Source organism: Zootoca vivipara, chromosome Z, assembly GCF_963506605.1.
Source record: "Zootoca vivipara chromosome Z, rZooViv1.1, whole genome shotgun sequence".
NCBI classification, from domain to species: Eukaryota; Metazoa; Chordata; class Lepidosauria; order Squamata; family Lacertidae; genus Zootoca; species Zootoca vivipara.
The window spans coordinates 24,504,151-24,529,937 of NC_083294.1; the positions used below are offsets into that span (position 1 = coordinate 24,504,151).

Genomic DNA, 25,787 nt, shown 5'->3' on the forward strand with positions numbered 1-25,787 from the left:
GGATCCTAGAATTGTAGAGTTGGAAGGGGCCATGAGCATCATCTAGTCCAACCCCCTGCAATGCAGGAATATTTTTGCCTAACGTAAGAGTCTCATGCTCTACCAGGGCTTCCTTTCCCCCCTCCATTTTGTCCCACTGCTTTCCACAGGAAACCCACTCTTTATTATTATTATTATTATTACTACTACTACTACTACTATTTTACTTTTTTATTAATAATTTATTTACAACATAGTCCACAACAACTCATACAAACAAACCCACCACCATTGACAATTTAATTATCAGAATTAAACTCCTATCCCCTTACATAAAGAAAACATAACATAAAAGTAAAATACTTCCTAGTTTATCCTGTAAATGGCCTCCTTATTTACTTCTTGTATACTGTTTCTTTTATATGTGATTATTACATTTTTTTCTAGTTAAGACTTTAAAAACTGCAAAGTCTCCTGTATAAATTAATCGAAACAAGTCCAGGTATATATTTTGGGGCACTGTTTGGTAAAGTATTCTCTGCATTTTCCCCATTCTTTTTGAAAATCTGGTCTGGGTTATCCCCTAATTATCTCTGTTAATCTGGCCAGTTCAGTATAATCTAATAATTTATCCTGCCATTCCTTTTTTGTTGGCACAAGTTCTTTTTTCCAATTTCTGGCAATTAAGATCATCGCTGTGCCTGTGGCATAAAGGAATATTTTTCGATCTTCTTTTGCTATACCTGTGTCTGTTATTCCTAATAGGAAAGCTTCTGTATTTTTCACAAAGTTATATTTAAACATTTTTTTAAATGTAAAAAAGCAGAAGGGACACTTATACATATCTGGTGGACCTGTGAAAAAAATCAAAAGCTTCTGGGATATAGTACACTATATGAGGAAACCCACTCTTTAACGCTGACTTGGAACAAATGGCAATTCAGATTATTACGCAGATTGTTGTTTGCTCAGATTCAGTGTTAAAAACCAGTTTTTCACATGGAAAGCACCGGGCCAAAAAGAAAGAAAGAAAGGCACTTGGACACAGAGCTTTAAAGCATGCATCCCCAAACTCGGTCCTGTAGATGTTTTGGGACTACAATTCCCATCATCCTTGACCACTGGTCCTGTTAGCTAGGGATAATGGAGGTTGTAGTCCCAAAACATAAGGAGGGCAGAGTTTGGGGGTGCCTGCTTTAAAGCATGGACCTGGGCCTAGAAACATGGCACAAAAGGAAGTCTGGATCAGCCCTCAGTTTTGTCCTTGTTGTCCATCAGGAAGAAGGAAGAGGGCAAAACTGGGGAAACTAGACTGAGTTGGCGATGCCTTTATTGGCTCTAGCTCCATCTACTGTTGGACTCCTTGTCTTCTGCCCTACCAGCCACCACAAATCATAACAACTTTGCTTTCCTTTCCTGTAGGGAACAAGGGACTCCCTGGTCCCCGTGGACAGCCAGGACCCCCAGGAATAGCTGGGCTTCCAGGCAGAGAGAAAGGACCTCCTGGAGACTCAGGTCTCCCTGGAACATCTGGTTCTCCCGGCTTCCCAGGACAGAAGGGAACCTCTGGCATCCTAGGTTTTCCAGGAATGCCCGGAGGAAATGTAAGTATGCTGTTTCTTTCCAAATGGGGACTTATGTTGGATTCCTTTTGACTGCTTTAAAGCACATTCAAAGCGAATTCTTTCTCTCAGAGAGTTATGGGAAGTGTGGCTTGTTAAGGCTTGCTGGAGATTGTAACTCTGTGATGGGGTGAACTACAGTGCCCAGAATTATTTGAGGGAAAGAATGTGTTTTGAGTGTGCTTTAAAGTTACAGTGTATACAGCAGAGTACTACTGTCCGACTCTGAAGGGAGAGCCAAATGGAAGCAGGTCATGTACATCATTCCGCCATATAAACCTTAGGCCTGGCTTTTGTGAGTGCCTACAGGCTTCCACTGTTTTGTGGGAGGGGTTAAAGTGCATACTAGAAATTTGCGTTTTGCAGTTAAACTGGATTAAAGTGCTCTGTCACCTGGGCAGAATGAATCCTCTCTAAAAAGCACACAGGGGCTCTTTTTGCTTAGCAAAGAGATGGGGAAATGCCCTGAAAAGCATGGGATGAACGAATAATTAGCAGGAAGACATATAAACAGAACAAATGCTCAATAAAAGCTGTGTGGGATAAATTGCAGTACAGTGGTACCTTGGTTCTCGAACGGCTTAGTTGTCGAACAAATCGGCTCCCAAACACCGCAAACCCAGAAGTAAGTGTTCCAATTTGCAAACGTTTTTTGGAAGCCGAACATCCATTAATGCGTGAAGGGGTTAGGATCACAAAGTAAGGTGTTGTTGCTAGACTTGACTAAGTCATGCCCCCTCACCTCTGGTAAAGAAGGAAGTGAAGCTTCTTTGCTCACTCTCAGTCTACCATGTGAAAATTGTAAGGATTGGAGGTCTGGAGCTGGGGCTCCAAGCACAGACCACATATTTAGAAATGCTTTCTACTGTATTTTGTAACAAGATTTCTGCCTGAGTTTTTCCTGCTGCTGTATGGAAAGGCATATGATTCTGACCTTTGATGCGTTTGTAAACTTACTAAACTGTGTAGTCTGTTCACTGCAAGTGGGTACAAAGGGAAACACTTTAAATGACTCAGGACAATATATTTAAAAGGTTTAAGCAGCCTAAATTCCCACACTTTATTGCTGCATGTTTTGTAACTTTTTAAAAACTGCCTTTACTGAAAACTGTGGTTCCCCTGCATTTCGGATTTAGGGATCCAGTGAATTCTTTTAACCAAATACATTTGTATCATAATTCTGACAAACCAGACATAGTCTAACCTCCTCATAAGCTTTGAGCAAACACATAAAGATGAATACTCAGTGAGGTTGTCTGGAGGAGTCCTCTGTCTTTCTGAACCCTTTGAGAACACGGGCTTGGATGTGGGCTGGACCTTTCACAAGGACCAGTTCCATGCGGACATCACCAGGGAATGACTGTCAGAAGCTGTGTATTGCAATGGGCGCTGCTGTTGCATAGCGGTGAACATTGTGAGGGCATACATTTCTCTCTGCCCTGCTGATGTAATTTTATCTATAACTGTTAATGTATCCTGCTCTGGAATATTTTATTCTGTGAAAGGTGCATTATAAATAAAGTGATTTCCTTCACCAGGGTGATGAGGGTTTCTCGGGGCCATCTGGATTCCCAGGGAATATGGGATTGCGTGGTTCAAAGGGTAAGTCACTGGTGTGATATGTTCAGGTACTATTTCCAAGGGGAAAACTACAAAGGGGCTACAACAAGAGATAGTGCTAATGGGGAATGTAAAGTTGTGTGTTGTGTGCATTGGTGGAGGTGTGCTAGAATGGGATGAGTAGTTAAGTATTATATGATTTATGTAGATGTATACATTTGAGTAAGTAGAATTTGAGTGTGATGCATCATTCCTAACTCTCTGAGAGTTGCAGCTTACATGGGAACCTCTGGAGACATAATGGTGGTGGTGGTTGTTCCCCTCTTCCAGGTGACCGAGGAGAATCATTTGGAATCCCAGGTGGTGTAGGACCTAAAGGAGAACAAGGGGGCCCTGGACTTCCAGGTATACAACCGATGGTGATCTTTGAAAGGCTTTGGAAAGGAAAAACCTATGGGTTATCTTGCTAAAATATTGATTAAGGCTTCACACTCCTTTAGTTTTAAGTTAAAAGTAGGTAGTCGCATTATTCATAATTTTTCAGATTGCCGCTGTCAGGATGGGGCTATATTGGACATTCTCTATCTGCTACTACAAGGGCTCTAGCTGAAATGTCGCACAACAGAGGAATCCAACACAACAGTTGCAATCACAGATATTTGTTGCATAATAGATTACACAATCTATTGCACAACAAAGTTACTAGCAGCCTGATAATGCATTATCAGGTGAAACAACACTCCACTAGTGCAAAATATTTCTCCAATGGAACAATTATATACACTAATTGGCTTTAACTTAGCACTGCTGACCTGTCTCTGATGGCACACACCATGTGTTTTGGATGTAGATACATACTTGGGGAGGGGCGGAGCTCAGTGACTTATTTCGTGTGTGAAACATCCCAGGGTCAGTCCCTGGCAATTCCAGCTTAAATTTTAGTGAGTTGGGAAAGATGCAGGATGATTGGTGGTGGGCCAGTGGCCAAATGGGCCAGTGGATCAAACATCTAAAACAATGGGATGACTTCCTGTGTGATCTTTTGAGGTGCAAGAGGACTTGATGGACCAAAGGGTGAGCCAGGATTCCCAGGAAGCCTTGGGATAAAAGGAAATAAAGGTGCACCGGGGGACTTTGGCCAAGATGGACCACCAGGTATCTATGCTCTTTTGTGGGTAGTTAACCAGACAGGCCATGTTTCCTGTGAGATGAATATTCAGTTCAACAAATGCATGGGAAACCTGCCTTCTTGTCCTCCCCTCCAAGACTTTATATTAGCAAGTGGGGTTTAGTGGTTACAACAGGGGTTGCCACCCTTAGCACCCACAAGGCCTCTGAGTGCCTTGGTCATGAGGTGGTGAGAGTGGTTACTTTTTACATCCTTATATACTATACAGCTGAAGGAGGAAGTTGGAAGCATGACCTCATTAGATGACCCTGGGATAGGACCTTCCATCCACTGAGTTTTGCTGAAAGTAGACCCACTGAAGTTAATGAACCCAACTTAGTCATTTCCATTAATTTTAATGGTCTGCTCTGAGAATGACTAATGTTTGATATAACCCAGTGTTGACAATGCTCAGCTAGACTGACCAATGGTCTATTGGTAGGAAGCAATTTCTCCTGCACTTGTTTTCTTGAAAATTCATCTGAGTTCAATGTACACATGCTCACAGCTTCTGAGAGTTCAAACTTTGCTGTTTAGGTATATGGATTACAGTAACTGTCTGCTGTTGTGCTATTGAAGCTTTTTCCTGCTATTGTTGGGTGGGTTGATTTGTGTATTTTTCATGAATTGCCTGGGTTTTTACATAAATGTAAAACTGGGTTTTATTTTTATGTTTCGTTTTGCTTTTATGTGTGCTTCTGCTCTCAGGGACTTGGATTCTTTTTGCATAGCAAGATCTCACAAGTTAAATAGATAATAATAATGTGTTGTGCATTTTAAAGCTGTGTCTTAAATTAATCTGTTGATTCTTCCTCTCCCCCTCCCCACATCCCAGGTTTCCCTGGAGTTGGGACTTCAAGGGGCAACCCAGGTTTTCCAGGCATTCCTGGGCAGCGTGGCCCTCCAGGACTTAGAGGGCTTCCTGGCATTGCAGGGCTAAAAGGTATGACTTTATTTTCTTAAATTACCCAAAATGTTGGTAGGGAGGGAGATCTGTAAAGACAAAGGTTGACATGAACCATTAATCACCCTGAGAGCAGACTGACTGAAGTCAACAGGCTTCGATCCATTGTTCATTTCAGTGAGTCCAGTATCGGGGCCATTTCGGAAGGCAGGCATGTGCAGAGAATTTCCCACCAAGCTCCACTAACTGTGGAGTCAGGGCACCGTCATTGGTACTGTGCAAGCATGTGGTTGCAGACAGTTAGATATCCCTGGTGCAGGTGTGAGTTGCCAGTGCCAGCCTGCAACAGAGGTGACCAGCTTGACCTCCCTCTGACTAAGTCACTGCTTCATACTGAGGTGGAGGGGAGTGAGGTTGCCATGGTGCAAATGCTGTGGCAGGAGCACCAGATGGGTTCTGCCAGGACATTTGCACTATGCGGACCTCTCCAGAGCTTTGCCCCCCTCTATCCTACTTTACAGCAGCAGCTCAGCTGGAGGGAGAAGGGTGAATAGCCCCACTCCATTATGCTATCTTTGCTGCTGCTATGATGGTGAGTCAGTACGGAGCCTTTTCGGCAGTGGCCCCAAGATAATGGAATAGGGTAGGACAGTTCTCCTTCCTCACTCTAGGTTTTTAGACTTCATTTGTTGAATTAAATTTATACAACTGGCCATTAATGTATCAAAGAATATTTCCTAGGTGGCTTATAAGCATATCAAGTATTAAAAAACATACAGTATATAATAATCAAAGTCAACATTAAACTGTGAAACTTTTTGTAAACTGCTTTGAGATTTGTTTGTTTTTTACAATCAAATGGTACATGATTTTTATGACTTAATAAAAATAAATAAAATTAAAGATGGGGAAAACCTTTTTTGATCATGATACTATCAGGGCAGACATATTAGGTCCCACTTTCAGTACTATTTACACCTGCAAATATTTTGCTGCGGACACACTGCTTTATTTCTAGTCAGTATATATCCTGTAACTTGCTGCTAAAATCCTGTGACTTTTTATACCACAAATGTTCTGGCTTACTTTCCTGCTTTTGTTGCTCTGTAGCGGTGGTTCTCACTTTTTTTCCTCTGAGCCACACTTTCAGGGGAAAAAATTGCTTGCAGCATACCAAAATTTTTTATTGTTAAGCAATACATTGGGAAACAAAAAGAAACACAGAACACAACTGCTTTGCAATTGGAACATGGAACAAGTATAAAATAGTGCAGCTGCAGAAGAACATGAATCATTCCCAAACTATAATATTGATTGTCCTCAAATCTTCCTGCACCCTTTGAGAATCACTGCTCCACAGCACCCTGGAGAACAATAATGTGGTAGCACTGGGGAAGAATTGCAGAACAAACCGAAGCAGAACCAATCCCTCACTAATGCACTATTCTTGTGTCAAGAACATGTTGTGGAATATGCCCACAATAAAACGCCTGTCTGAAAGCGCCCTCCATTTGTATCTTTAAAGGTGACTGTAAGCCTTGCTATAGGTCCACTGGCTTACAAGGCAGGGAAAATAAATCTTCAAATAAATAAAACAATTTTCCTCCAGTGTCTCAATTCAGTGTTTTCCAAATATTTCCTCAGGATTCCTCGGCTCTCCAGGCTTGATTGGCTTAAATGGTTTACCAGGCACAAAGGGCTCACCTGGAACACCAGGTAAATAAATTGAAACAGACTAGGAAGAAACCTAATAATGTGGGCACCTGCTCCATCTGTTGGTAGTTATCTCCAAGACCACCTGTGGACCTTGAGGTCCAGGAATGGGGAACCTCACGGCTGCCAAATGTGACCCTCCATGTCTCTCTCTGGCTCTTGGAACCCTCCCCACGCACCTCCTTGGCCCGTCATTTCACCCTCACTTGAGTGCTTTTGTCTGGCTGCAATGTGTTCTGAGACTGGGGCAATTTGCCTTGCTTGTTTGGGTGGGTGGGGGAGGGAGAGGGAAGGGAGTATGTGTGTGCGCCTGCAGAAACCGTTCACTTCTCTGTGTGTGTGTGATGTAGCCTGGTGCACAAAGGTAAAGGTCATGTTTTTTGTCTTGCCCACTTTTGTCTTTGGCCCCAACCATTGCTGTCATGTGCCCCCCCCCCAAAAGGTTGCCTGTGAGGGAATGTGGCCACTTCAAATCCTTCGACAGCCAATTCCTAAAGGAGCCTTTGCCCTCTCTGCAACCTATACCCAAATCCCTAAATATTGCAGCAATGAGATTAAGGTATACTTTTCTTTAGCTCCCCTGAGAATTCCATTCTCTGCAACAGTTTTTGTGGTCTGTTTAAACTTCATTGCACTGCCAACATTCTCAACTAAGTGCCAGAGCAGGATACTGTGCCCCCAGCAGAGGAGGGGAGAAGTGTTGTCTGGCCCATTGCAGGGGGGGGGGGTTCTTTGATGGTGCTTAATGGGCTGCTTTGACCTGCTTTTAATCCTCCCACTCCTTGTTTAGGTCTGAGTGAAATTGGACTTCCGGGGCCTGCTGGAATGCCAGGTGCCAAAGGAGAACAGGGTGTTCCTGGTTTTCAAGTTGGACCCCCAGGCTTGCCTGGACAGAAGGGACCTGCAGGAGACTTGGGTAAATAACAGCAACCACAAGAGATCATAAACAGCAGCTGAAAGAGATCATGAGCTAGAAGAGGAGTGTTGAGAGCTGGTGCAACAGAATGGTTAAGATACTGGGCTATGGATTGGGAAGTCCCTGGTTCAAATTTCAGCTCTGCCATGAACTCAGAAGCTGGCCTAACACAAACCTCTATCAGTCCCCACCCCCCCACTACAACTGCAGTATGGTAATCAATGTAAGGCTGGGATGGGAACTTGTACCTCTCATAGATGTTGATCCCTCTCCCATCAGCCTAAAATAGCATGGCCAAGGATTGGGAGCAATGGGAACTATGATCCAACATCTGGATTGAATAATGGTTCCCATCCCTCTTGTAAGAGTTACAAAAATGTTATGTTTACGTGCACACGTGCACACAGTGCTTTTTTTTCTAAAATGTTTAGGGGTATTCTCATTTTCCTACTCATATTGAAATACTTCCCCTCAATGAGGCCAAACTTAGATTCACAAAATGTTTAGGGGTATGCGTCCCCCTGCATCCCCCCAGAAAAAAGCACATTATGTGTGTGGGGGGAGAGACCATGGTGGCAAATATGTCTGCCTTAAAGCAATAGGTTAAAAATAAAACAACAGCTTAACTTAAATAATCCAAAAACAATAACTGAGCTTGTTGTGATAATAAATGACATTGCACATTAAGCTCCATGCCACACGGTCCACTTCTGATTGAATATCTGATATGCTGATCAGAAGGTCGGCGGTTCGAATCCCTGCAACGGGGTGAGCTCCCATTGCTCATTCCCAGCTCCTGCCCACCTAGCAGTTCGAAAGCACATCAAAGTGCAAGTAGATAAATAGGGACCGCTCCAGCGGGAAGGTAAACGGCATTTCGGTGTGCTGCTCTGGTTCACCAGAAGCAGCTTTGTCATGCTGGCCACATGACCCGGAAGCTGTCTGCGGACAAACACCGGCTCCCTCGGCCTATAGAGCGAGATGAGCGGCGCAACCCCAGAGTCGGGCACGACTGGAGCTGAAGGTCAGGGACCCCTTTACCTTTATTTTATATAATAAATATTTTCTTAAGGATGTCATCATGCCACAGTTTGCGTGGCTGCCAACCGGGGGTACTATGTGCTACAGCATGACAACAAACAGGGCTCTTGGAGCTGCTGCAGCATTGGAGGGTGAGGAGGAGGGAACCAGAGACTCTGGCAGGTGACTGAGACCAATAAACAAGTGGCTGGGTAGCCCAGGCCAGTTGGTGGAGCAGGCTAGCAGGTGGAGGTTTGGCAAGGGTAGTGGTAGCCTTGACAAGGAGGGAAAGGGTGCTTTAGGTGAGGGGTTGGTGTTGGTGAGCAAAGTGAGCTGGATCGCGCAGCGCCTAGTTCATATTCTTCTAGTTAATCGTTGTCCATGTCACTGTAGGTCGTCCTGGAGCTATGGGTTCTCCTGGTTTGCAAGGGCCTCCAGGCATCTCTCTTCCATCAAAAATTCCTGGGAGACCCGGTGATGCTGGACGTCCTGGAGAAGATGGTAGACCAGGTATGGAGTTGGGAATCTGACCGCTTTAAAAATTAAACTGGAAAGAGAGAGACACATTAATCAAGCACCAGCAAAGCCCTGATGGGAGAATCTGCCAGAATGTGTGGCAGAATCTGTACCTGCAGTTCAGGAATACAACCTCCCAAAAGCTGGAGCCAAAGGCTTTAAGTTCTATAATCAGCATAATGTACGCGAATTAGGTTGAATAATGACCTTGCATGCATTTAACCTGCGGAATGCATATGCTTCTTAATGCATATACTGAAGAATGAATTGACCTACTATAGCAAAAGTCTTGTGTTGTGTTAATGTGCTTGAACAAACCAAGTCCGTTCAAGGCAGCAAACAAAATTGCAAGCATAAATATACAATAATATGTTTAAAAATAAAAGCACTTTGAAATATATTATTGTAATTTCATTACTTTAAAAAAATCCAATGCATTAGATATAATTCAGCCAATATAAAAGCCTTTTCCAAAGTTACATCAATAAAGCAGTAGTACAAATATCAGTTTTTTTAAAAAAAAACACATAATCACACTTCATGCCTAGAGCAGACCATTGCTGCTGATTAAGGGTTGTCTGCAACTGACCCCAACTCAGAGCAGACTGAAATGAATGGGCCTAAGTTTGTTATCTCCATTCATTTCAATGGGTCTTCTTTGAGTACGACCAGCAGTGGATGCAACCCTAAGAGTAAAAATGCAAACTCTTCCTTAGGTACAAGAACAAGAGGGGGTTTGGGGGGGGGGATAACAAGTGCGCAAAATATTAATTGATACTCAGATCCTCCTGCCATCCTACATATTAAAGGGCCATCTTTCCCCTGTGGTTATAAGGGTGATAAAAACCTCACTCTTAAAAATCCTACAACCATTTTAGAGGTTGTAAGCTTGGATTCTACTTGCAAGGGTGTCCTCTCAGTTATACAATAACCTGCACCCTTTTGACAACAGTCTGCAGTGATGCCATATTGATGTTGCAGTGTTTATGTTGGCTTGGATGTAGTCTGTGCAGAGGATGTGCAGAGCCTGGGGGAACCCCAAGGCTGAGGACCAACACAGTCTCTGAGCTACCTTTGCTTGTTCCTGTTTGCCCCAGGCTTCCCAGGTCCCCCTGGGCCACGTGGACCACCAGGCCCGGCCTCCAACCAAGGTGTTACTGGTGACCCCGGCCTCCCTGGTCATCCTGGACTAAAAGGCTTCAAAGGTGACATGGGCTTCCCTGGGTTGGGCGGAGTCCCGGGAGCATCAGGATTCAAAGGTACAGTGTTACATTCATTAATATGTCTATCCTTTACATTATTTTTACAGCTTTCTCCTTCTAGTCATTCTTAAGCCCAAGTTAAGCTGTGATGGTCAGTACTGTAAATGGAAAAGGATATTGTGTTGTTGTTGCTGCTGCTGCTGCTTTATATACTGCCCATGTGACTGGGTTGCCCAATGCCCCAACTACTCAGCGTAGCTCCCAACTAAATGTGTGTGTGCAAGAAACTTTGAAAAATACTGTAGAAGTAGGGAACTTAATCCAACTTAATTCCCTCACACTACATGGCCCAACCTGTCCAGCAATCTTACGGTGTAGGGCAGGTAGGGAATCTAAATAAATAAATGAACAGTGACAAGTGAGTGAGACCTTCCATTTGTAAATCACCTGATGTCATAATGTCATTGGGTGGCAGCAATCAAAGTTCGAAGGGCCTCCCTGTAACTGAATGATCAGCTCCACTGGGGTTCCCTGTCATGGTTGGTCCTGCAATATCAGGTGGCTGTGAGTTTGTGGAGGGGATGGCCTAGCTAGCAGACCAAACTGGCACCAGGGCCAGTTTCCCACCACTGGGGTAAAGGCAGATGCTTTTAAGAAGCTCACAGTGTTAACAGGCCCAGTCCAGTTCTGCTTTCGCCCCAAATAAGTGAAATGTTCTACAGCACAAGTCAGTAGGAAGTTAGGTAGATCCTTCCATCTTTTGAGTTCAGTGTTAAGTAGGACAGCGGAGCTGAGAGAAATGCTCTCTATTTTCGCCTTTTACAGCAAAAGCTGACACTGCCAGGAGGACAGAGCTTCTCTGCAAAAGAGCAGTTCTGCCTAGGATAATAATATGAGTATAAAATGTTGAATTTCCATATGAAATTGGGGTTCTTCCTTTTCTCTTTGGAAAACACTTGCTAATATAAGAGGAGGGAGCATGCAGCTGGACTTTGCATATGGCTGTGGTTGAGCTCTCTCAAAGTGACCGAGTGTCCAGTCTTGGTGAGGTGGTAGACTAGGACCTGGGAGACTGGAATTCATATCCCCATTTAGCTTCAACTTGGGACAGTGACTCCAGATTTGGGCTCCAGAACTGCGCTCCTGGGGCAGGGTGATACTAACCTCAAAGGAGATGCAAGCATTTGAAGGCCCTATGATTTTTCTCTGGGTTGTCCTTTTTTCTTTTATTTTCTTTCCCTTCACAGTGCTGTTGCCAAAGTTGCAGTTCAAGCTGGAAGATCAGAATGAAGCTTCTGCAACTGCTAGTGTGTGGAAAATTACTTCCACCATCTCAGCTACTTTTTATTTAAGGATCAGATTATGTTCAGGGATAATATTTTTAAGATGTAGGCAAAAAAAAATATAAGATTGATAAAGGAATAAAGGTACATATCATAATCCTTAATATATTATGTTTGTGGGAGAGCTAGCACAATTAACTATATCATACAGAATTTACCTGTGCTATATGTATCCTAATTGGGGAGGAAATGTAGGCACCTGAATTTGATTTTGAAGCTTGAATAGGCTTCCGCATAAGAAATAAACAGACACCTTGTTGCTGTCATATCTTTTAAAGAAAATGTGGATCCCTTGTTTGCTTCACCAGCTAAGTAAATTATTACACCAGTCTCTGGTGTTTTTTAATTAATCCACTGCTGTTTTGATGGTTGCTTTCTTTACCTTCTCTTCAGGATAAGTAAGAGGAGAAGAAACACATTATTTTTTTAATAATATGTGCTCCATTTGCATATACAGTGGTGCCTCGGTTTACGAATTTAATCCATTCCGGAGGTCCGTTCTTAAACCGAGGCACACTTTCCCTAATGAGGCCTCCCGCTGCCGGTGCCCTTCCACTGTTTGGCTTCCATTCATAGACTGAGGTAAAGTTCACTAACCGGAACACTACTTCTGGTTTTGTGGAGTTCTTATACCGAATAGTTCATAAACAGGGCTGTTCTTAAACCGAGGTACCACTACTGTATCCAGCAAGTTCTGCAGTGTTTGCTTGTCGAAGACGTTTGTATCCTGCTTTCTCACCGCATTGATGTCGAAGGTGGTATATGAAATTAGATTCTTAAATTTTGCTTCAGTGAACACATCAGTGGTAATCACAAAGAGACCAGAATCAGACCGAAAATAAAATAAATTGGAAAGATTGTTTAAATCAAAGGACAGGCATAATGAAAATATAAAAGCATGCAGATTTGCCCTAAAAAGCCTTGAGCAACAGTATAAATTTATACAGTACACCAGCTTCCTCAGCCTGGGGCCCTCCAGGTATTTTCAACTACAATTCCCATCAATTCCCTGACTGATGATGATGGGAGTTGTAGTCTTAAAACATCTGGAGGGCAACAGATTGGGGAAAGCTGCTCAATGCTATTCTAAAACAGAATAGCCTGGTTTTCCCTTACTAATGTACTCATGTGATTGCCAGTATCAGTTTCTGTGGTCTGGTTGCAGAACCAAGTCTATAACTCTTGTATCTTCTTAGGCTTCAGAGGTGACCCAGGTTTAATGGGAATGCCAGGTAAAGATGGTCCTCCAGGAGATTCCGGTTTCCCTGGGCCAAAAGGTGAAGCAGGCCGTCGAGGTAAGCGCCAAGCAGCTTCATGGGAGATGCACTTGACTTTGGGAATGGAACAAAACATAGCGTGATAAGAGAATGTTATAGCTTCTCAACTATGCTGCCTGTTACATGATTAGCCAAAAATAAGATTTTGGTTTGAAGTAGTTAGGACCTCTTACTGAGTTTTCAGAATTTTGTTTAGTTTAGCTTCTGTCATCCGATCAAGATAAATATGTCACTTACAGGAAGGACCAAAAGGTTGTGGTGCGGAATCCTGTTCAGGGTTCCAGCCAGGCAGCCATGCCCTTTTCCAGGCTACTCCATTCCATTCCCCCGCAAAAATAAATAAATAAATAAATTCTTTGCTCTCCCCCCTCAGCCCTTTTAAGGCATGTTTTTTCATGAATATATTTTTGGCACTTCTATAAACCTTTGAGTTCCCTCGATCCTGATAATATCTCCCTCTTGTGAGCAGATGTTGCTATTCTTGGTTGCATGAAGATCAGCAGAGAAAGACTTGGCTATTGGCATAGAACAGAACATCTGTATTTGTTCATGTGGCTTTCAAAATTCAGTAAAGATTTGCCCATTTCAGTTTCTGTTTCCTTTTGCTGTGATATGATTTCACTGCAATTCTTTATACTAGCTGACAGAAACCTTGTTCTTTCCATCATGTCCGAATGATTATTGGGAGGTGGGGTATTTGGATATTTTATTTGTAATTTGTGTTATATTTAAGCTTCATTTTGATTACCTATAACAGAAGTGGGGAACCTTTTTGCTTCATAGGGCCAGATCCCTACCAGGATTGATCTTATAAGCCAAAATTTGATCAGTGTGTGGGGCCTGTCCATATGCGAAATTCCCTTGGGCATTTCCCGCTTGGGAACCACACTGCAAGAGAGGAAGATTAGACCATATGAGCAACCACACATCTAATGTCTCTCCCCACCCCCTCAATTTGACTGAAGCTAAGGGGGGGTGGGTTAGGGAATGGTTGCAAAGAGAGGACAAGGTGAATCTCCCAAGGAAGGGAGTTCCAAAGTTCTGCATCTTCTCCATATTATTTTTCCTGTTTCTCTTTAGCATCCCAGTTGTACAGTCTTCTCTACTGATGGTAAAGGGGAGGGGGACTAGGGTTGTGATGTGATATATTTTCTCACCGCCATCTGTTGATAATCAAGGCAGGTCATTCTCCTATCCATCATGTGCAGGGTTTCCTGGGCTTCAAGGGGCTCCTGGTCTTGTGCAGAAAGTTGAAGAAATCAAAGTTGCTCCAGGCTTAATTGGACTGCCAGGAATTGATGGAATCCCTGGTTTGAATGGAGATACTGGGTTCCAGGGCCTGACTGGACCACAAGGTAAAGCACGCACCTTACGTGGATGCCTTCAGTATAAGGCAGTTTCCTGTGTCCTAATTTTAGGAGTATATCAGTGGCCTCAGCAGAGTAGATCCTCAGATTCACAACCTACCCTTCCACTTGACTCCTTGTTTCACTTTTTCCTTATCTCTTCCCTCTAAGCCACTCTCTCCCAAGTAAAAAGGTTGCAGAGATTGAGTAATTAATAACAGTTGTGTTTATGTGGTCAATGGATCATAAACATCAAATGCAATATTGGGTTACTGAGTCACACACACACACACACACACACACACACACACACATTTTAAAATGGGAGTATAGCAAAATCAATCAGAATTTTTTTTTAAAAAGTTAAAAATGCAGACAATTTTGACTTGGCACACCTCTTCCCTCTAATAAGTGTGACCTAGTTTCGAAAGCTGCAGCAAAGGGACGTGGCTTTATTTTCTGTGGTTTGGAATCTGCCATTTAAGTGGAGGCATAAAGTTCATACGATTTCCCCATGTGTTGGGAAAGTGCTGGGGAGAAAACCTACAACCATCTACCCAGAACTCACTTTTAAACCTGTCTAGGATACCACTGCTGCTTCTGCCCAGCAAGGATGTTCATAATGTGGACATTTTAGAAGTCCTATTATTATTATTATGCTAAGCTGCATTGAGTGGAAAGGCTGGGGCAGTAGTGGGGAAACCTGTGGCCCTCCAGATGCTGTTGGAGTGCAGCTCCCATCACCCCTAGCAATTGGCCATGCTAGCTGGGGGCTGATGGGCGTTGGAGTCACAGGTTCCCCACCTCTGGGTTAAGATAAGCTGGTCCTACTCATCATGACACAGATCTCTTGTTTAGACTGAAGACAGGGGTATAAGAAAGAAACTTAACAAGCTATTTTTTATATGTAACAGGCCCCAAAGGGATGGCAGGTAGACAGGGCCAGATAGGAGTCAATGGTTTGCCAGGGTCGCCTGGTGTAGTTGGAGATCCAGGGACTCCAGGAAGTACCGGGCCACCAGGATTTGAAGGTAAATGCTTTTTACATTGTCTCTTTAGTGTCTAGGGCAGGGATGGGAAATCTGTGGCCCTCCAGCCTATGGGACTACAATATCCATCATTTATTATTATGATTTATTAAATTTCCATATCACCATTCTTTGAAGGATCATAGGGTGGTTTACAATATTATTATTTATTTATTTATTTATTTATTTATTTATTTATACCCCGCCCATCTGGCTGGGTTTCCCCAGCCACTCTGGGCGGCTTCCAACAGAACATTAAAATACAATAATCTATTAAACATTAAAAGCTTCCCAAAACAGGGCTGCCTTCAGATGTCTTCTAAAAGTCTGGTAGTTGTTGTCCTCTTTGACATCTGGTGGGAGGGCATTCCACAGGGCGGGTGTCACTACCGAGAAGGCCCTCTGCCTGGTTCCCTGTAACTTCACTTCTCGCAACAAGGGAACCTCTAGAAGGACCTCCGGGCCGAACAACGGGGTGGAGACGTTCCTTCAGATATACTGGACTGAGGCCGTTTAGGGCTTTAAAGGTCAGCACCAACATTTTGAATTGTGCTCAGAAACGTACTGGGAGCCAATGTAGGTCTTTCAAGACTGGTGTTACGTGGTGTCGGCGGCCGCTCCCAGTCACCAGTCTAGCTGCCGCATTCTGGATTAGTTGTAGTTTCCAGGTCACCTTCAAAGGTAGCCCCACATAGAGCGCATATACAATACAAAACCACATACAGTGGTACCTCGACTTACGAATTTAATCCGTTCCAAATGCACATTCGTATGTAGAAAAATTTGGAAGTTGAATCACGGTTTCTCATAGGAATGCATTGTAAACGGATTAATTCGTTCCGGAGCCTAGAAAAAAGCCCCAAAGCCGCGTGAAAAAACGGCTGCAGCAGTCTTGCACCACGGAGCAGGGAGCGCAGCAGCGGTGAGGGCAATGATCCGGCAGGAGGCCAGCAGGGCAGCGGCGGTGAAGAGGGGCAGATGAAAGGCTCCCTCGAAGAAGCAGGAAGCACGGTGGTGCAGCAGGCACGGCGGTGGGGCGAAAAGCAGAGAGCTGAGATGCAACCGCTGATCAGCTGTTCTGCGGCTTTAAAGCAGTCTCCCTCGGCGAAGCCGGCAGAGCGGCGGTGGCAGCGAGGGCAACGATTGTCTCGCTGCCCGGATCATTGCCCTCGCCGCTGCTGCTCTGATCGGCGGTCGCATCTCAGCGCTCCGCTTTTCGCCCCCCACCGCCGCCAACACGCTTCCTGCTTCGCCCCTCTTCTTCGCCCCTCACCGCCGCTGTGCTCCCTGCATCCTTCGGATGTCAAAAAAAATCGTTAGCGTGTGGCTGTTTTTTCCCTTCGTAAGTAGAATATTTTATAAGTAGAGTCATTCGTAAGTCGAGGTACCACTGTATAGGCCTAATATAGTAACAAACAAAAGATTGTTACTACAGTTATAAAAGCCATAGACTGTTTAATTACCCAAAGGCCTGGGAGAAGAGAGATATTATTGCCTGGCACCCAAAGATGTATAATGAAGGCACTGGGTGAGCCTCCCTGGGGAGGGCATTCCACAAGAGGAGAGCCACTGCAGAAAAGGCCCATTCTCATGTTGCCACCCTCCGGACCTGTCATGGAGGAAGGAGGCATACAAAGAAGGGCCTCTGGTGATTATTGAAGGGTCTGATATAGGGAGGGGTGGTCCTTGAGGTGTTGCAGTCCTGAGCCATGAAAGGCTTCAGAGGTCAAAACCAGCACTTTGAATTTGGCGCAGAAACTAATTGGCAGCCAGTGCAGTTGGTCCAGGATTGGCATTATGCTCAAACTGTGAACATTATTGAACATTGGCCATGCTGGCTGGAGCTGATGGGAATTGAGAGTCTAACAACATCTGGAGAGCCATAGCTATGTGGAAAGAGGAGGCTGGCACACAATGAAAGCTTTTAAAACTAATGTTCATGGTTGTGCAGGAGAACTTGTTGGGGTGGGGTAGGCTGGGGAAAGGAGAATTCCAGTGCATCCATGCTGCAGTTCTGAAAACAGCTGTGGGGGCCAGAGGCAGAGCTAGATGCTCTGGCACCTGGAGCAGCACACATGCTGTGCACCCAGGGGCGGGGCTAGCCGCCCATGGGGGCAGGGGAAGTGTCCCAGGGGGGTGGGGGTGATGTCACCCCCCCCAGGGAGGACACCCCCCTTCCTGCATGTCTGTATAACTAACCAAAGAAGAAGAGAAGACAATGCTGCTCATAAGCATTTGGTGTACCGTGTTTCTCCTAAAATAAGACGGTCCTCAAAAATAAGCCATGTCAGGCTTTTCATTGGTAGAATAAATATAAGACATCCCCCGAAAATAAGCCGGGGGTGGGAGCCACTTCGGGGAGCGCAGCGCAGCGCGAAGAGCCTGGTGAGAGGCAGCTGCGGCTGCAGGTGAAGCCCGGGATCTGCGTGGGCAACTGGGGACAAGCGCCCGGAGCGCTGCGGCGGTAGTGAAGAGGCGCCCGATCAGCCCGCTTCTCAGCTGATCGGGCGCCTCTTCGCCACCGCCGTTGTGCTCAGGGCGCTCGTCCCCAGTTGCCCACGCAGATCCCGGGCTTCACCTGCAGCCGCAGCTGCCTCTCACCAGGCTCTTCGCGCTGCGCTATGCTCCCCGAAGCGGCTGCACGGTCCCCGCGGCAAGAGGCGGCTGCACAGGAGCCACTTCGGGGAGCACAGCGCAGCGCGAAGAGCCTGGTGAGAGGCAGCTGCGGCTGCAGGTGAAGCCCGGGATCTGCGTGGGCGACTGGGGATGAGCGCCCTGAGCACAACGGCGGTGGCGAAGAGGCGCCCGATCAGCTGAGAAGCGGGCTGACCGGGCGCCTCTTCACTACCGCCGCGGCGCTCAGGGCGCTTGTCCCCAGTCGCCCACGCAGATCCCGGGCTTCACCTGCAGCCGCAGCTGCCTCTCACCAGGCTCTTCGCGCTGCGCTCCCCGAAGCAGCTCCCGTGCAGCCGCCTCTTGCCGGTTCCTCCGCCGCTGCTTCTCTCGCTGCTGCCAGCTCTCAACGGGTCGGGGCTCGGCGCAGCATGCTGTTGCCAGCTCCTGCTCGAAAAAATAAGACATCCCCCGAAAATAAGCCGTGGTGTGTTTTTTTGGAGGAAAAATAAATATAAGACGTGTCTTATTTTAGGAGAAACATGGGGGTATTTGTTTATTTGTAAACCACAGTTTCATAAAAATAAAAGGTGGTGTACACCATACAATCTTACAATAAAAACATCTGTAAATTCTAGGTGGGGTGGGGGGGATTCACACTGCAGAAGCCCTGTGTGAATAACACTGCTTTTAGGAGACATCCCCTGCCAAAAAAGGCAAGAATGGTTCCTGATGAACTTGTACAAGCAGGGAGTTCCACAGGGCAAGGTCTACCAAACTGAAACTTCAGGCTGGCTGAAGCTCAGGGGCATTGGGAACCACTAGAAGTGCCCATCAGAGCATCTCTGATGTAGTTTGGCCCTCAAAGTTATTAGCTTAGCACTAGTTGAATAGGTGAGAAGGAAGAGGAGTTCCTCATCCATGACAGCCTCAATCTTGTTGGTACTACATCGTTCATGGCCAGGATCCAACCTCTCTCTTTTTCTCCCCAGGAATGTCTGGGAAGCCTGGTCCTGCTGGTTTACCTGGCATGCCGGGCCGCAGCATTGGGGTTGGCTACACTTTGGTGAAACACAGCCAGTCAGAACAGATCCCACCATGCCCTGTAGGGATGAACAAGCTCTGGGAAGGGTACAGTTTGCTGTATGTGGAGGGCCAGGAGAAGGCTCACAACCAGGACCTTGGTAAGCAGGCAAATATTTATTGTTTATTTATTCAGAAGCCAAAAGGCTCCCAGAACGTCTTACATGCATTCCATTAAAACAAGGCAGTCACTGCCTGCAGGCTTACAATCTAGAAAAACCATGGCACACAAGGGGAAAGGGACAGGGAGGGAAGAGGGAAGAGGGAAAAATCAAACACACACACCAATTCTAAAACAGTTGTTTTTGTAATGAACATCTGGCACCGTTCATGGGTAGGAGCTGCTTGATGGAGCTGGGCTTTTTGCAAAAATGATGGAATGGGCCCTGCTTCCCATCTTCCCCCCTGGTGGTACGGCTGCCCTCAGGTGACCTTTGAGGTAAAAGAGGCCTGTTACCTACCTGTTCTTGCTTGGGCGGGGGGGGGGGATTCAGAGGACTAAAGCAAAGCGGAAGTCATTAATTGGTAGCCAATTCAGTTCCATAATTTATGTTATATGTTCAGACTTTCCTTCCCCTAGTCATCAACAAACAGAATCACATGCGTAAAAGGGCACATGACTATAAACAAAACAACATATTGATTATAAGAAGTAGCTCAACCTACTATTGTTACTATTGCAAAGTGTACACCTCAACAAGGCTTACAAAGAAACATTTGGCGCAAAAGTTGTTATTGTTTCGAAGAATGCACTGAACAGCTGGTGACAAGTTTCCAGATAAGGTCCTATTTCGAAAAGCTTCCTCAGATGAAAACATTGGCATATTCACATCCCTGAAACTTGTTACACTTTGCAAGTGTAATGATAGTTGACAGCTGCTTAGAGCATATCATTGCATTATTTGCAACAAATATTTTGTCTATCTTATTGCAAACTTAATATAATCAATATGCTGATTCGTTTACAGTCATGTGCCCTTCAGCAGTGTGTGTGTGTGGTTGGAATTCAATAAACAGGCCGTCTGAATGAGCCTGCCGCTCTGAGTTTACTGCCATGCTTTTTCTCTTGCCTCACCCCTGTAGGTTTTGCCGGCTCCTGCCTGCCTCGCTTCAGCACGATGCCTTTCATTTACTGCAACATTAATGAGGTCTGCTACTATGCCAGTCGCAATGACAAATCCTACTGGCTCTCCACCACAGCTCCCATCCCCATGATGCCTGTCAGCAGCTTCCAGATCTCTCAGTACATCAGCCGCTGCTCAGTATGTGAAGCTCCTTCCCAGGCCGTGGCTGTTCACAGTCAGGACATCACCATCCCTCAGTGCCCAGAAGGCTGGCGTAGCCTCTGGATTGGATATTCCTTCCTCATGGTAAGAGTCTACTTTGGAGGCCCTTGCTTTGTATGCAGAAGGCACTCAGTTGAGTCCCTGGCAGCATCTCCACTAAAAAAGTAGTCTCTCTCTGCCTGAGGCCATGGAAGGCTGCTGCCAGGCAGTGTAGACAAGGGTAGGCTAGATTGATTTGCAAGAAATTGATCTTTCACTGTGGCAGTAGAAACAACCCACCCACTTGGGAACTTCTTGCCTATGGACACCAGGCCTGCACCTTCACTGTACTCTTTTCAGGCCAGTTTATAGGACATTTCTTTAGGTAAGCCTATCCAGACATTTAGAATGTTGGCATGTGTTTTTAAATCTGATTTTTAGCTCATCGCTGATTTTAATTAATTAATTTGTTTAATGTTTCAAAGAGCTGTTTTTAACTGATGGTATTATTGTTTCATTCTTTCAGCAAAGTGCTTTGATGTTTTATTGCAACCAAGTGGCATATGAATCTCAGGAAATAAAAATAAAAAAACCCAGCAACAACAGATGAACAAATTATGAAACTGGAGAGTAAGGTCACATCCACACTAACCACTTAAAGCACTATTAAAACTGACCTCACAAAGCTGCAATGCTCAGCACAGTTCCCAGGATTCCCCAGGGTTGTAAAAGTGGCATAATAGTGCTTTAAATGGTTGGTGCGGGTGTGACCTAAATATGTGAGCGCCTGAATTCATATAAGTTTGTGTATATGTGTATCTGAGTGTATGTACGCATGAGTGAATATAAGGGATTCAGCTGGTGCTTGTGTTGGCCCAGGGAGGCAGGGTAGAGGATGAGTAAAGACCCTCCATCCCTTTGTTTTCTCCTTTCCTTCCCCTTAAATTGTAGCTACCACCCACCCTGCAAGTCCCTGCTTCTGGTTCCATGGACATCAGTCCTACAGGTTGGGTGGAAGCTGAGGGCAAAAGGAAGAATTGAATGTCTCTTTCTCTGCTTGGCCTTCTCTGTCTGCTGCAAGATACCATAAATACATAAGAGGGGGACTTACCCTGAGTCAGACAATTTGCCCATCTAGTTCAGTATTGTCTACACTGACGGGCATAGGCTCTCTGGGATTTCAGTCAGGGAGTCTCTTCCCAACCCTAACTGGAGATGTCAGGGATTGAACCTGAGACCTTCTGCATGCAAAGGAAATGCTTTGCCACTGATCTGTCATCCTCCCTCGTGGTGTGATTTTGTTTTCTGTGGCGACCAGAACTGTGAGCGTTTTGTTCATCTCTACCAATCCCTGCTGTGTGAGTTTCTTTAATGAAACTGTTTTCTTTTAGCACACTGCAGCTGGAGCTGAAGGTGGCGGCCAGTCCCTCGTCTCTCCCGGCTCTTGCCTGGAAGACTTCCGTGCCACCCCTTTCATCGAATGTAATGGTGCCCGAGGGACCTGCCACTACTTCTCAAACAAGTACAGCTTTTGGCTGACAACGGTTGAGCAGACCCAGCAATTTGCCGACTTTACCATCTCCGAGACTCTGAAAGCAGGTCAGCTCCGGACACGAGTTGGTCGATGCCAAGTGTGCATGAAGAACTTGTAGCAAAGGCCAGAACTGGTCAGAGCCAACATAAGGGACTTGAGGTCTTGCAGTGCTGGAGACTGTGGGATGTGCAATCTTCCCCGGCTGCAGTAATGGCATTGAAATCACTTAAAAAACCTCTGGAGCCCCCTTATCTATATCACAGAACATGGTGCTATATTTCTCTCTTTGTTCTTCTGTTCAAGGCTACCTCAGGAGGCCTTTCTCTGGTTTTCCAGGTGCCACTTCCTGTCCTCTCTTTGACATACATAAACAGATTTTAATAGGACCTGTTGAATTTTGGAGAAAGTTCTCCTCTTCAGAGCTTTGGCTATTCCGGGCGGCTTCTCATGTGTTATGGATTAAAAGAGGTTCAACAAATGTCATAGATGTTGACTGTAACAGCCATAGTCAGGCCTCTTAATGGTTTATTTTAGAAGCAAACCCCCACCCCAGCTTGTCAGAGCTTGGTCCCGTCAATGTGATTTTGCTCACCACAGGTGAACAGGCACATGACTACACAAACACACACTATCATATTTGAAGCAACTATAAATAATTGTTTTGTCCAGGTCCCTGGAGCAGACTGTCATAATTGGTCAAGTGCTGCCAGGCACAATATTCAACAAATGAACATGTAAAACGAGTGTCTGTTTCAAACATGATAGGGAAAGCACAAGTGTGCTCTTACTGTAACATGAGGATCGAGTCTGAGGCTTATGCAACAATGAAAAGGTACCTGTGACATAGGCAGAATCAAGTTTATAAAAGACAAGCTCCAAACATCTTACAAATTAATTGTTGTATCTGAAATGATAAATTTAAAATGTTAATTGAAACTTCTAAATCAGTTTAAAAATGGAAGGATTTATCATCATGTTGCAGCTATACATTCAGGTGCTTTAGCAGTTACCCAGCATTTTTTAAATATGCATTTGGTGGAGAAATTTGTGATGGGTACACTTTTGACACACTATCCTTCCCTGTGTAATGTTTACATATAAAAGTTTAGGAAATATTTCTCAGCATTCCCCTGCTATTTAATGTGCTACAAAGAGGTGAGACAGTTGAAGCAAAGATAAGTGTTTTCACACCTACATCTCATTTAGAGCATCATCTTTTGCAAATCAGAGTAACGAAATTTACAGGCCCTGTTCAGACAATACACATATCTGCTTCTTAAGCTGAGACATGTACACTGTTTGCCCATGGATGTACCCCCTCCCTCCTTCCTTCCTTCTCAGTGTGCTGCAGTTGAATACTTCCTGTATCAATTATAACCATAGTTTTCTGTTGCATGCAAAGCAGGACCACTATTTTTACAAACCTGGATCTGAACCCAACTTCACACCAAGGTTTCAGACTCTCTTTTCCAGCTTTTGTAAACATAGCAGGAAGCTGTAGTTACTTAACAAAGGAAACCTTCAAATATGGTGCATCTAGGAAGGGGAGGGCAGTGCAAAGACATACCACGTAGGCAGAAGTTGCATGCATACCTGTTTAGTTATATTATATCCAAACTGGGCAATGATGGATCCTGGATGAATATACCAAAGAGGCAAGTATATTGAGTAGTTTCCTACAGTACTGCTGTATAACTTAGAACTGTAAAAAGCTTTTGCAAAATCAAAGCATTCTAGTGGTACTACATTGTAGATTTTTTGGTTGGCACATGTAGGGAGGCACAGGGGGCGGGTCCTATGCAGCAGGTACAGTGCATGGTGATATCTCCAAAGCTAAAACGGCCTGAGACTGCATTGTACTATTACTGGGAGGCTCCTTCTAATCCTTTCCAGGCCTCCTCTGAATGCACTGGAAAGCCCAGTAGAGAGAGGGGGGGGAGCCAGCAACAATGTTGGGCTGCCATGCAATTTCCAATGCTGCTGACCTACCTCCTCATTGCTCTGTTGGGGTGGCAGCTATGCTAGGAGTTCTGAGCTTGGCTTCATTGAGCCAAAAATGTTTCCCGTTTCCCACCTGGCTTGCCTCCCCATCAGTAGGGAGACAGGGCAGCGGCAGGTGATAATACACCTGCATAGTCTCAGGCTTGGCACCACTTACTGCCGCCCCACAACTAGCTGCCTCTCCCTCTCAGTCCTAGGCTGTGGAGGTCAAGAGTATGGGACAGGTTGTTGTAGCAGAAACAGCACAGACTGCAGGTGCCTGTAGGAGCAGAGAAGCAACTTCTAGCATGGCTCCAAGATTCTCCTTTGCATGGGAACATGAGTGCAGAATCATGTGCATGTGTGCAGCAAGTTTCTGCAAAATGAGGACCTTTTTAAATGTTTCCTGCTGGTTTAATTAAGCATATAATATAGTTTAGCCTGCACTTAAGGTCACATTCTTCAGCTATCTGCTCTGCATGTGCTTTGAGCTCTGCCATGGATTCACTGGATCCAGGTTGACTCACTTCCTAATCTGCTTTAATTGTCTCTGCCAAGCATTTGCAGCAGTTATAGGAAGCCTCTGGGCATTTTGTAAAATATGTCTTCTCGTTGCCTAATGTCTTAATATTTTCCTGTAGGTGTTTATGCAAAGTTCCTTGCTTTCTGCTTGTGACACAAGAATAGCCTAGGCTGTGTTGGATTAATCTGTGATAGTCTACTATATGTGGATGGTATCTCGTGGTCATAGGGGACTTAAAAACATGTGCAATAGTTGTGCATCTAAGAAAATAGACCATTTGTTTTTCATTTATTTTTTTTAGGGTGCTCTATTTTTACTGAGTTTTACACTATAAACAGAATAGCCAGTTATATTGAAGACCATTTTCAGATGTTTTAAAACCCATGTACCAATCTTTATGGAATGATACCACACTAAATCCCGGGTCTCTATGAACCCCTGATCATACCAGGCAGGCTGCTGGTGGTGCATATAAAGATTCACTTTGTCTAAAATCTCACCCTCCCTTACACTTGACAGGTCTCAAAATCAATCATGATTCTGTACCATTTGCAATAGGAATGCAAGGTCATTGGGGGTTAATGACTTCTGTATTCATTGGTGCTTTATGGGTCTTGAGTGAAAACGTCCAATTTTCTTTGTGGAATCTTAAAGACATATGTGTGAAATTTCATGGTTTTCTCCAACTCTTGTGCTGTACTGTACATAAAATGAGGAAATTTATATACTGGTTACTCGACAAGTTTGCAACTGTTAGAGCACATTTACAGATTTTTGCCTTTCAGAGGTAGCCTTGAAACTGCTGGTGCCAAAGTGATATACACTATAAAACAGTTTAGTTTTACACTTAACTTTGAGTAGATGTTAGATTAACCTTTTCTGCTGCTTAAACCATGGCGGGTTCTCTTTTGTTTCAACTGAGGGAGAAGTGTGATTATTTTTGTAATACACTGTCAAAAGCATCTTTAGGGCACAGGTTGTATTTTCCATTGTTAATTTTATCGAAAAAGCCATAAAACACAAATATGCCAATTTTGTGAGTTATGCTGTTTTTCCTTATGCAGTTAAATGAACACGGTCCCCTTTCTCTTCACCCCTCCCCAACTTCTCAGTAAATTTCAGAGTTTTTCTGAACAGGATGCCAGTTTTGGTGCAGGACATAAACACATATGAAAATCTAATGGAGCTTTATTCA

At 44.7% G+C, this 25,787-nt stretch overlaps 1 protein-coding gene across 3 annotated transcripts in view; it reads left to right on the forward strand.

Moving 5' to 3' along the window:
- The window catches only part of COL4A6 (collagen type IV alpha 6 chain), a 182,160-nt gene extending 156,535 nt beyond the window's left edge, over window positions 1-25,625 (forward strand). For all 3 annotated transcript variants that reach the window (XM_060270309.1, XM_060270310.1, XM_060270311.1), the window contains 15 exons: window positions 1,402-1,583; window positions 3,140-3,203; window positions 3,492-3,566; window positions 4,209-4,316; window positions 5,165-5,272; window positions 6,878-6,949; window positions 7,737-7,862; window positions 9,276-9,392; window positions 10,496-10,657; window positions 13,140-13,238; window positions 14,429-14,575; window positions 15,481-15,597; window positions 19,200-19,391; window positions 20,374-20,660; window positions 21,947-25,625. In XM_060270309.1, the coding sequence (XP_060126292.1) occupies window positions 1,402-1,583; window positions 3,140-3,203; window positions 3,492-3,566; window positions 4,209-4,316; window positions 5,165-5,272; window positions 6,878-6,949; window positions 7,737-7,862; window positions 9,276-9,392; window positions 10,496-10,657; window positions 13,140-13,238; window positions 14,429-14,575; window positions 15,481-15,597; window positions 19,200-19,391; window positions 20,374-20,660; window positions 21,947-22,207 (2,117 nt within the window). In that variant the 3' untranslated portion in view covers window positions 22,208-25,625. The remainder of the gene's footprint in view (window positions 1-1,401; window positions 1,584-3,139; window positions 3,204-3,491; window positions 3,567-4,208; window positions 4,317-5,164; window positions 5,273-6,877; window positions 6,950-7,736; window positions 7,863-9,275; window positions 9,393-10,495; window positions 10,658-13,139; window positions 13,239-14,428; window positions 14,576-15,480; window positions 15,598-19,199; window positions 19,392-20,373; window positions 20,661-21,946) is intronic.
- Window positions 25,626-25,787: the final 162 nt, after the last annotated feature.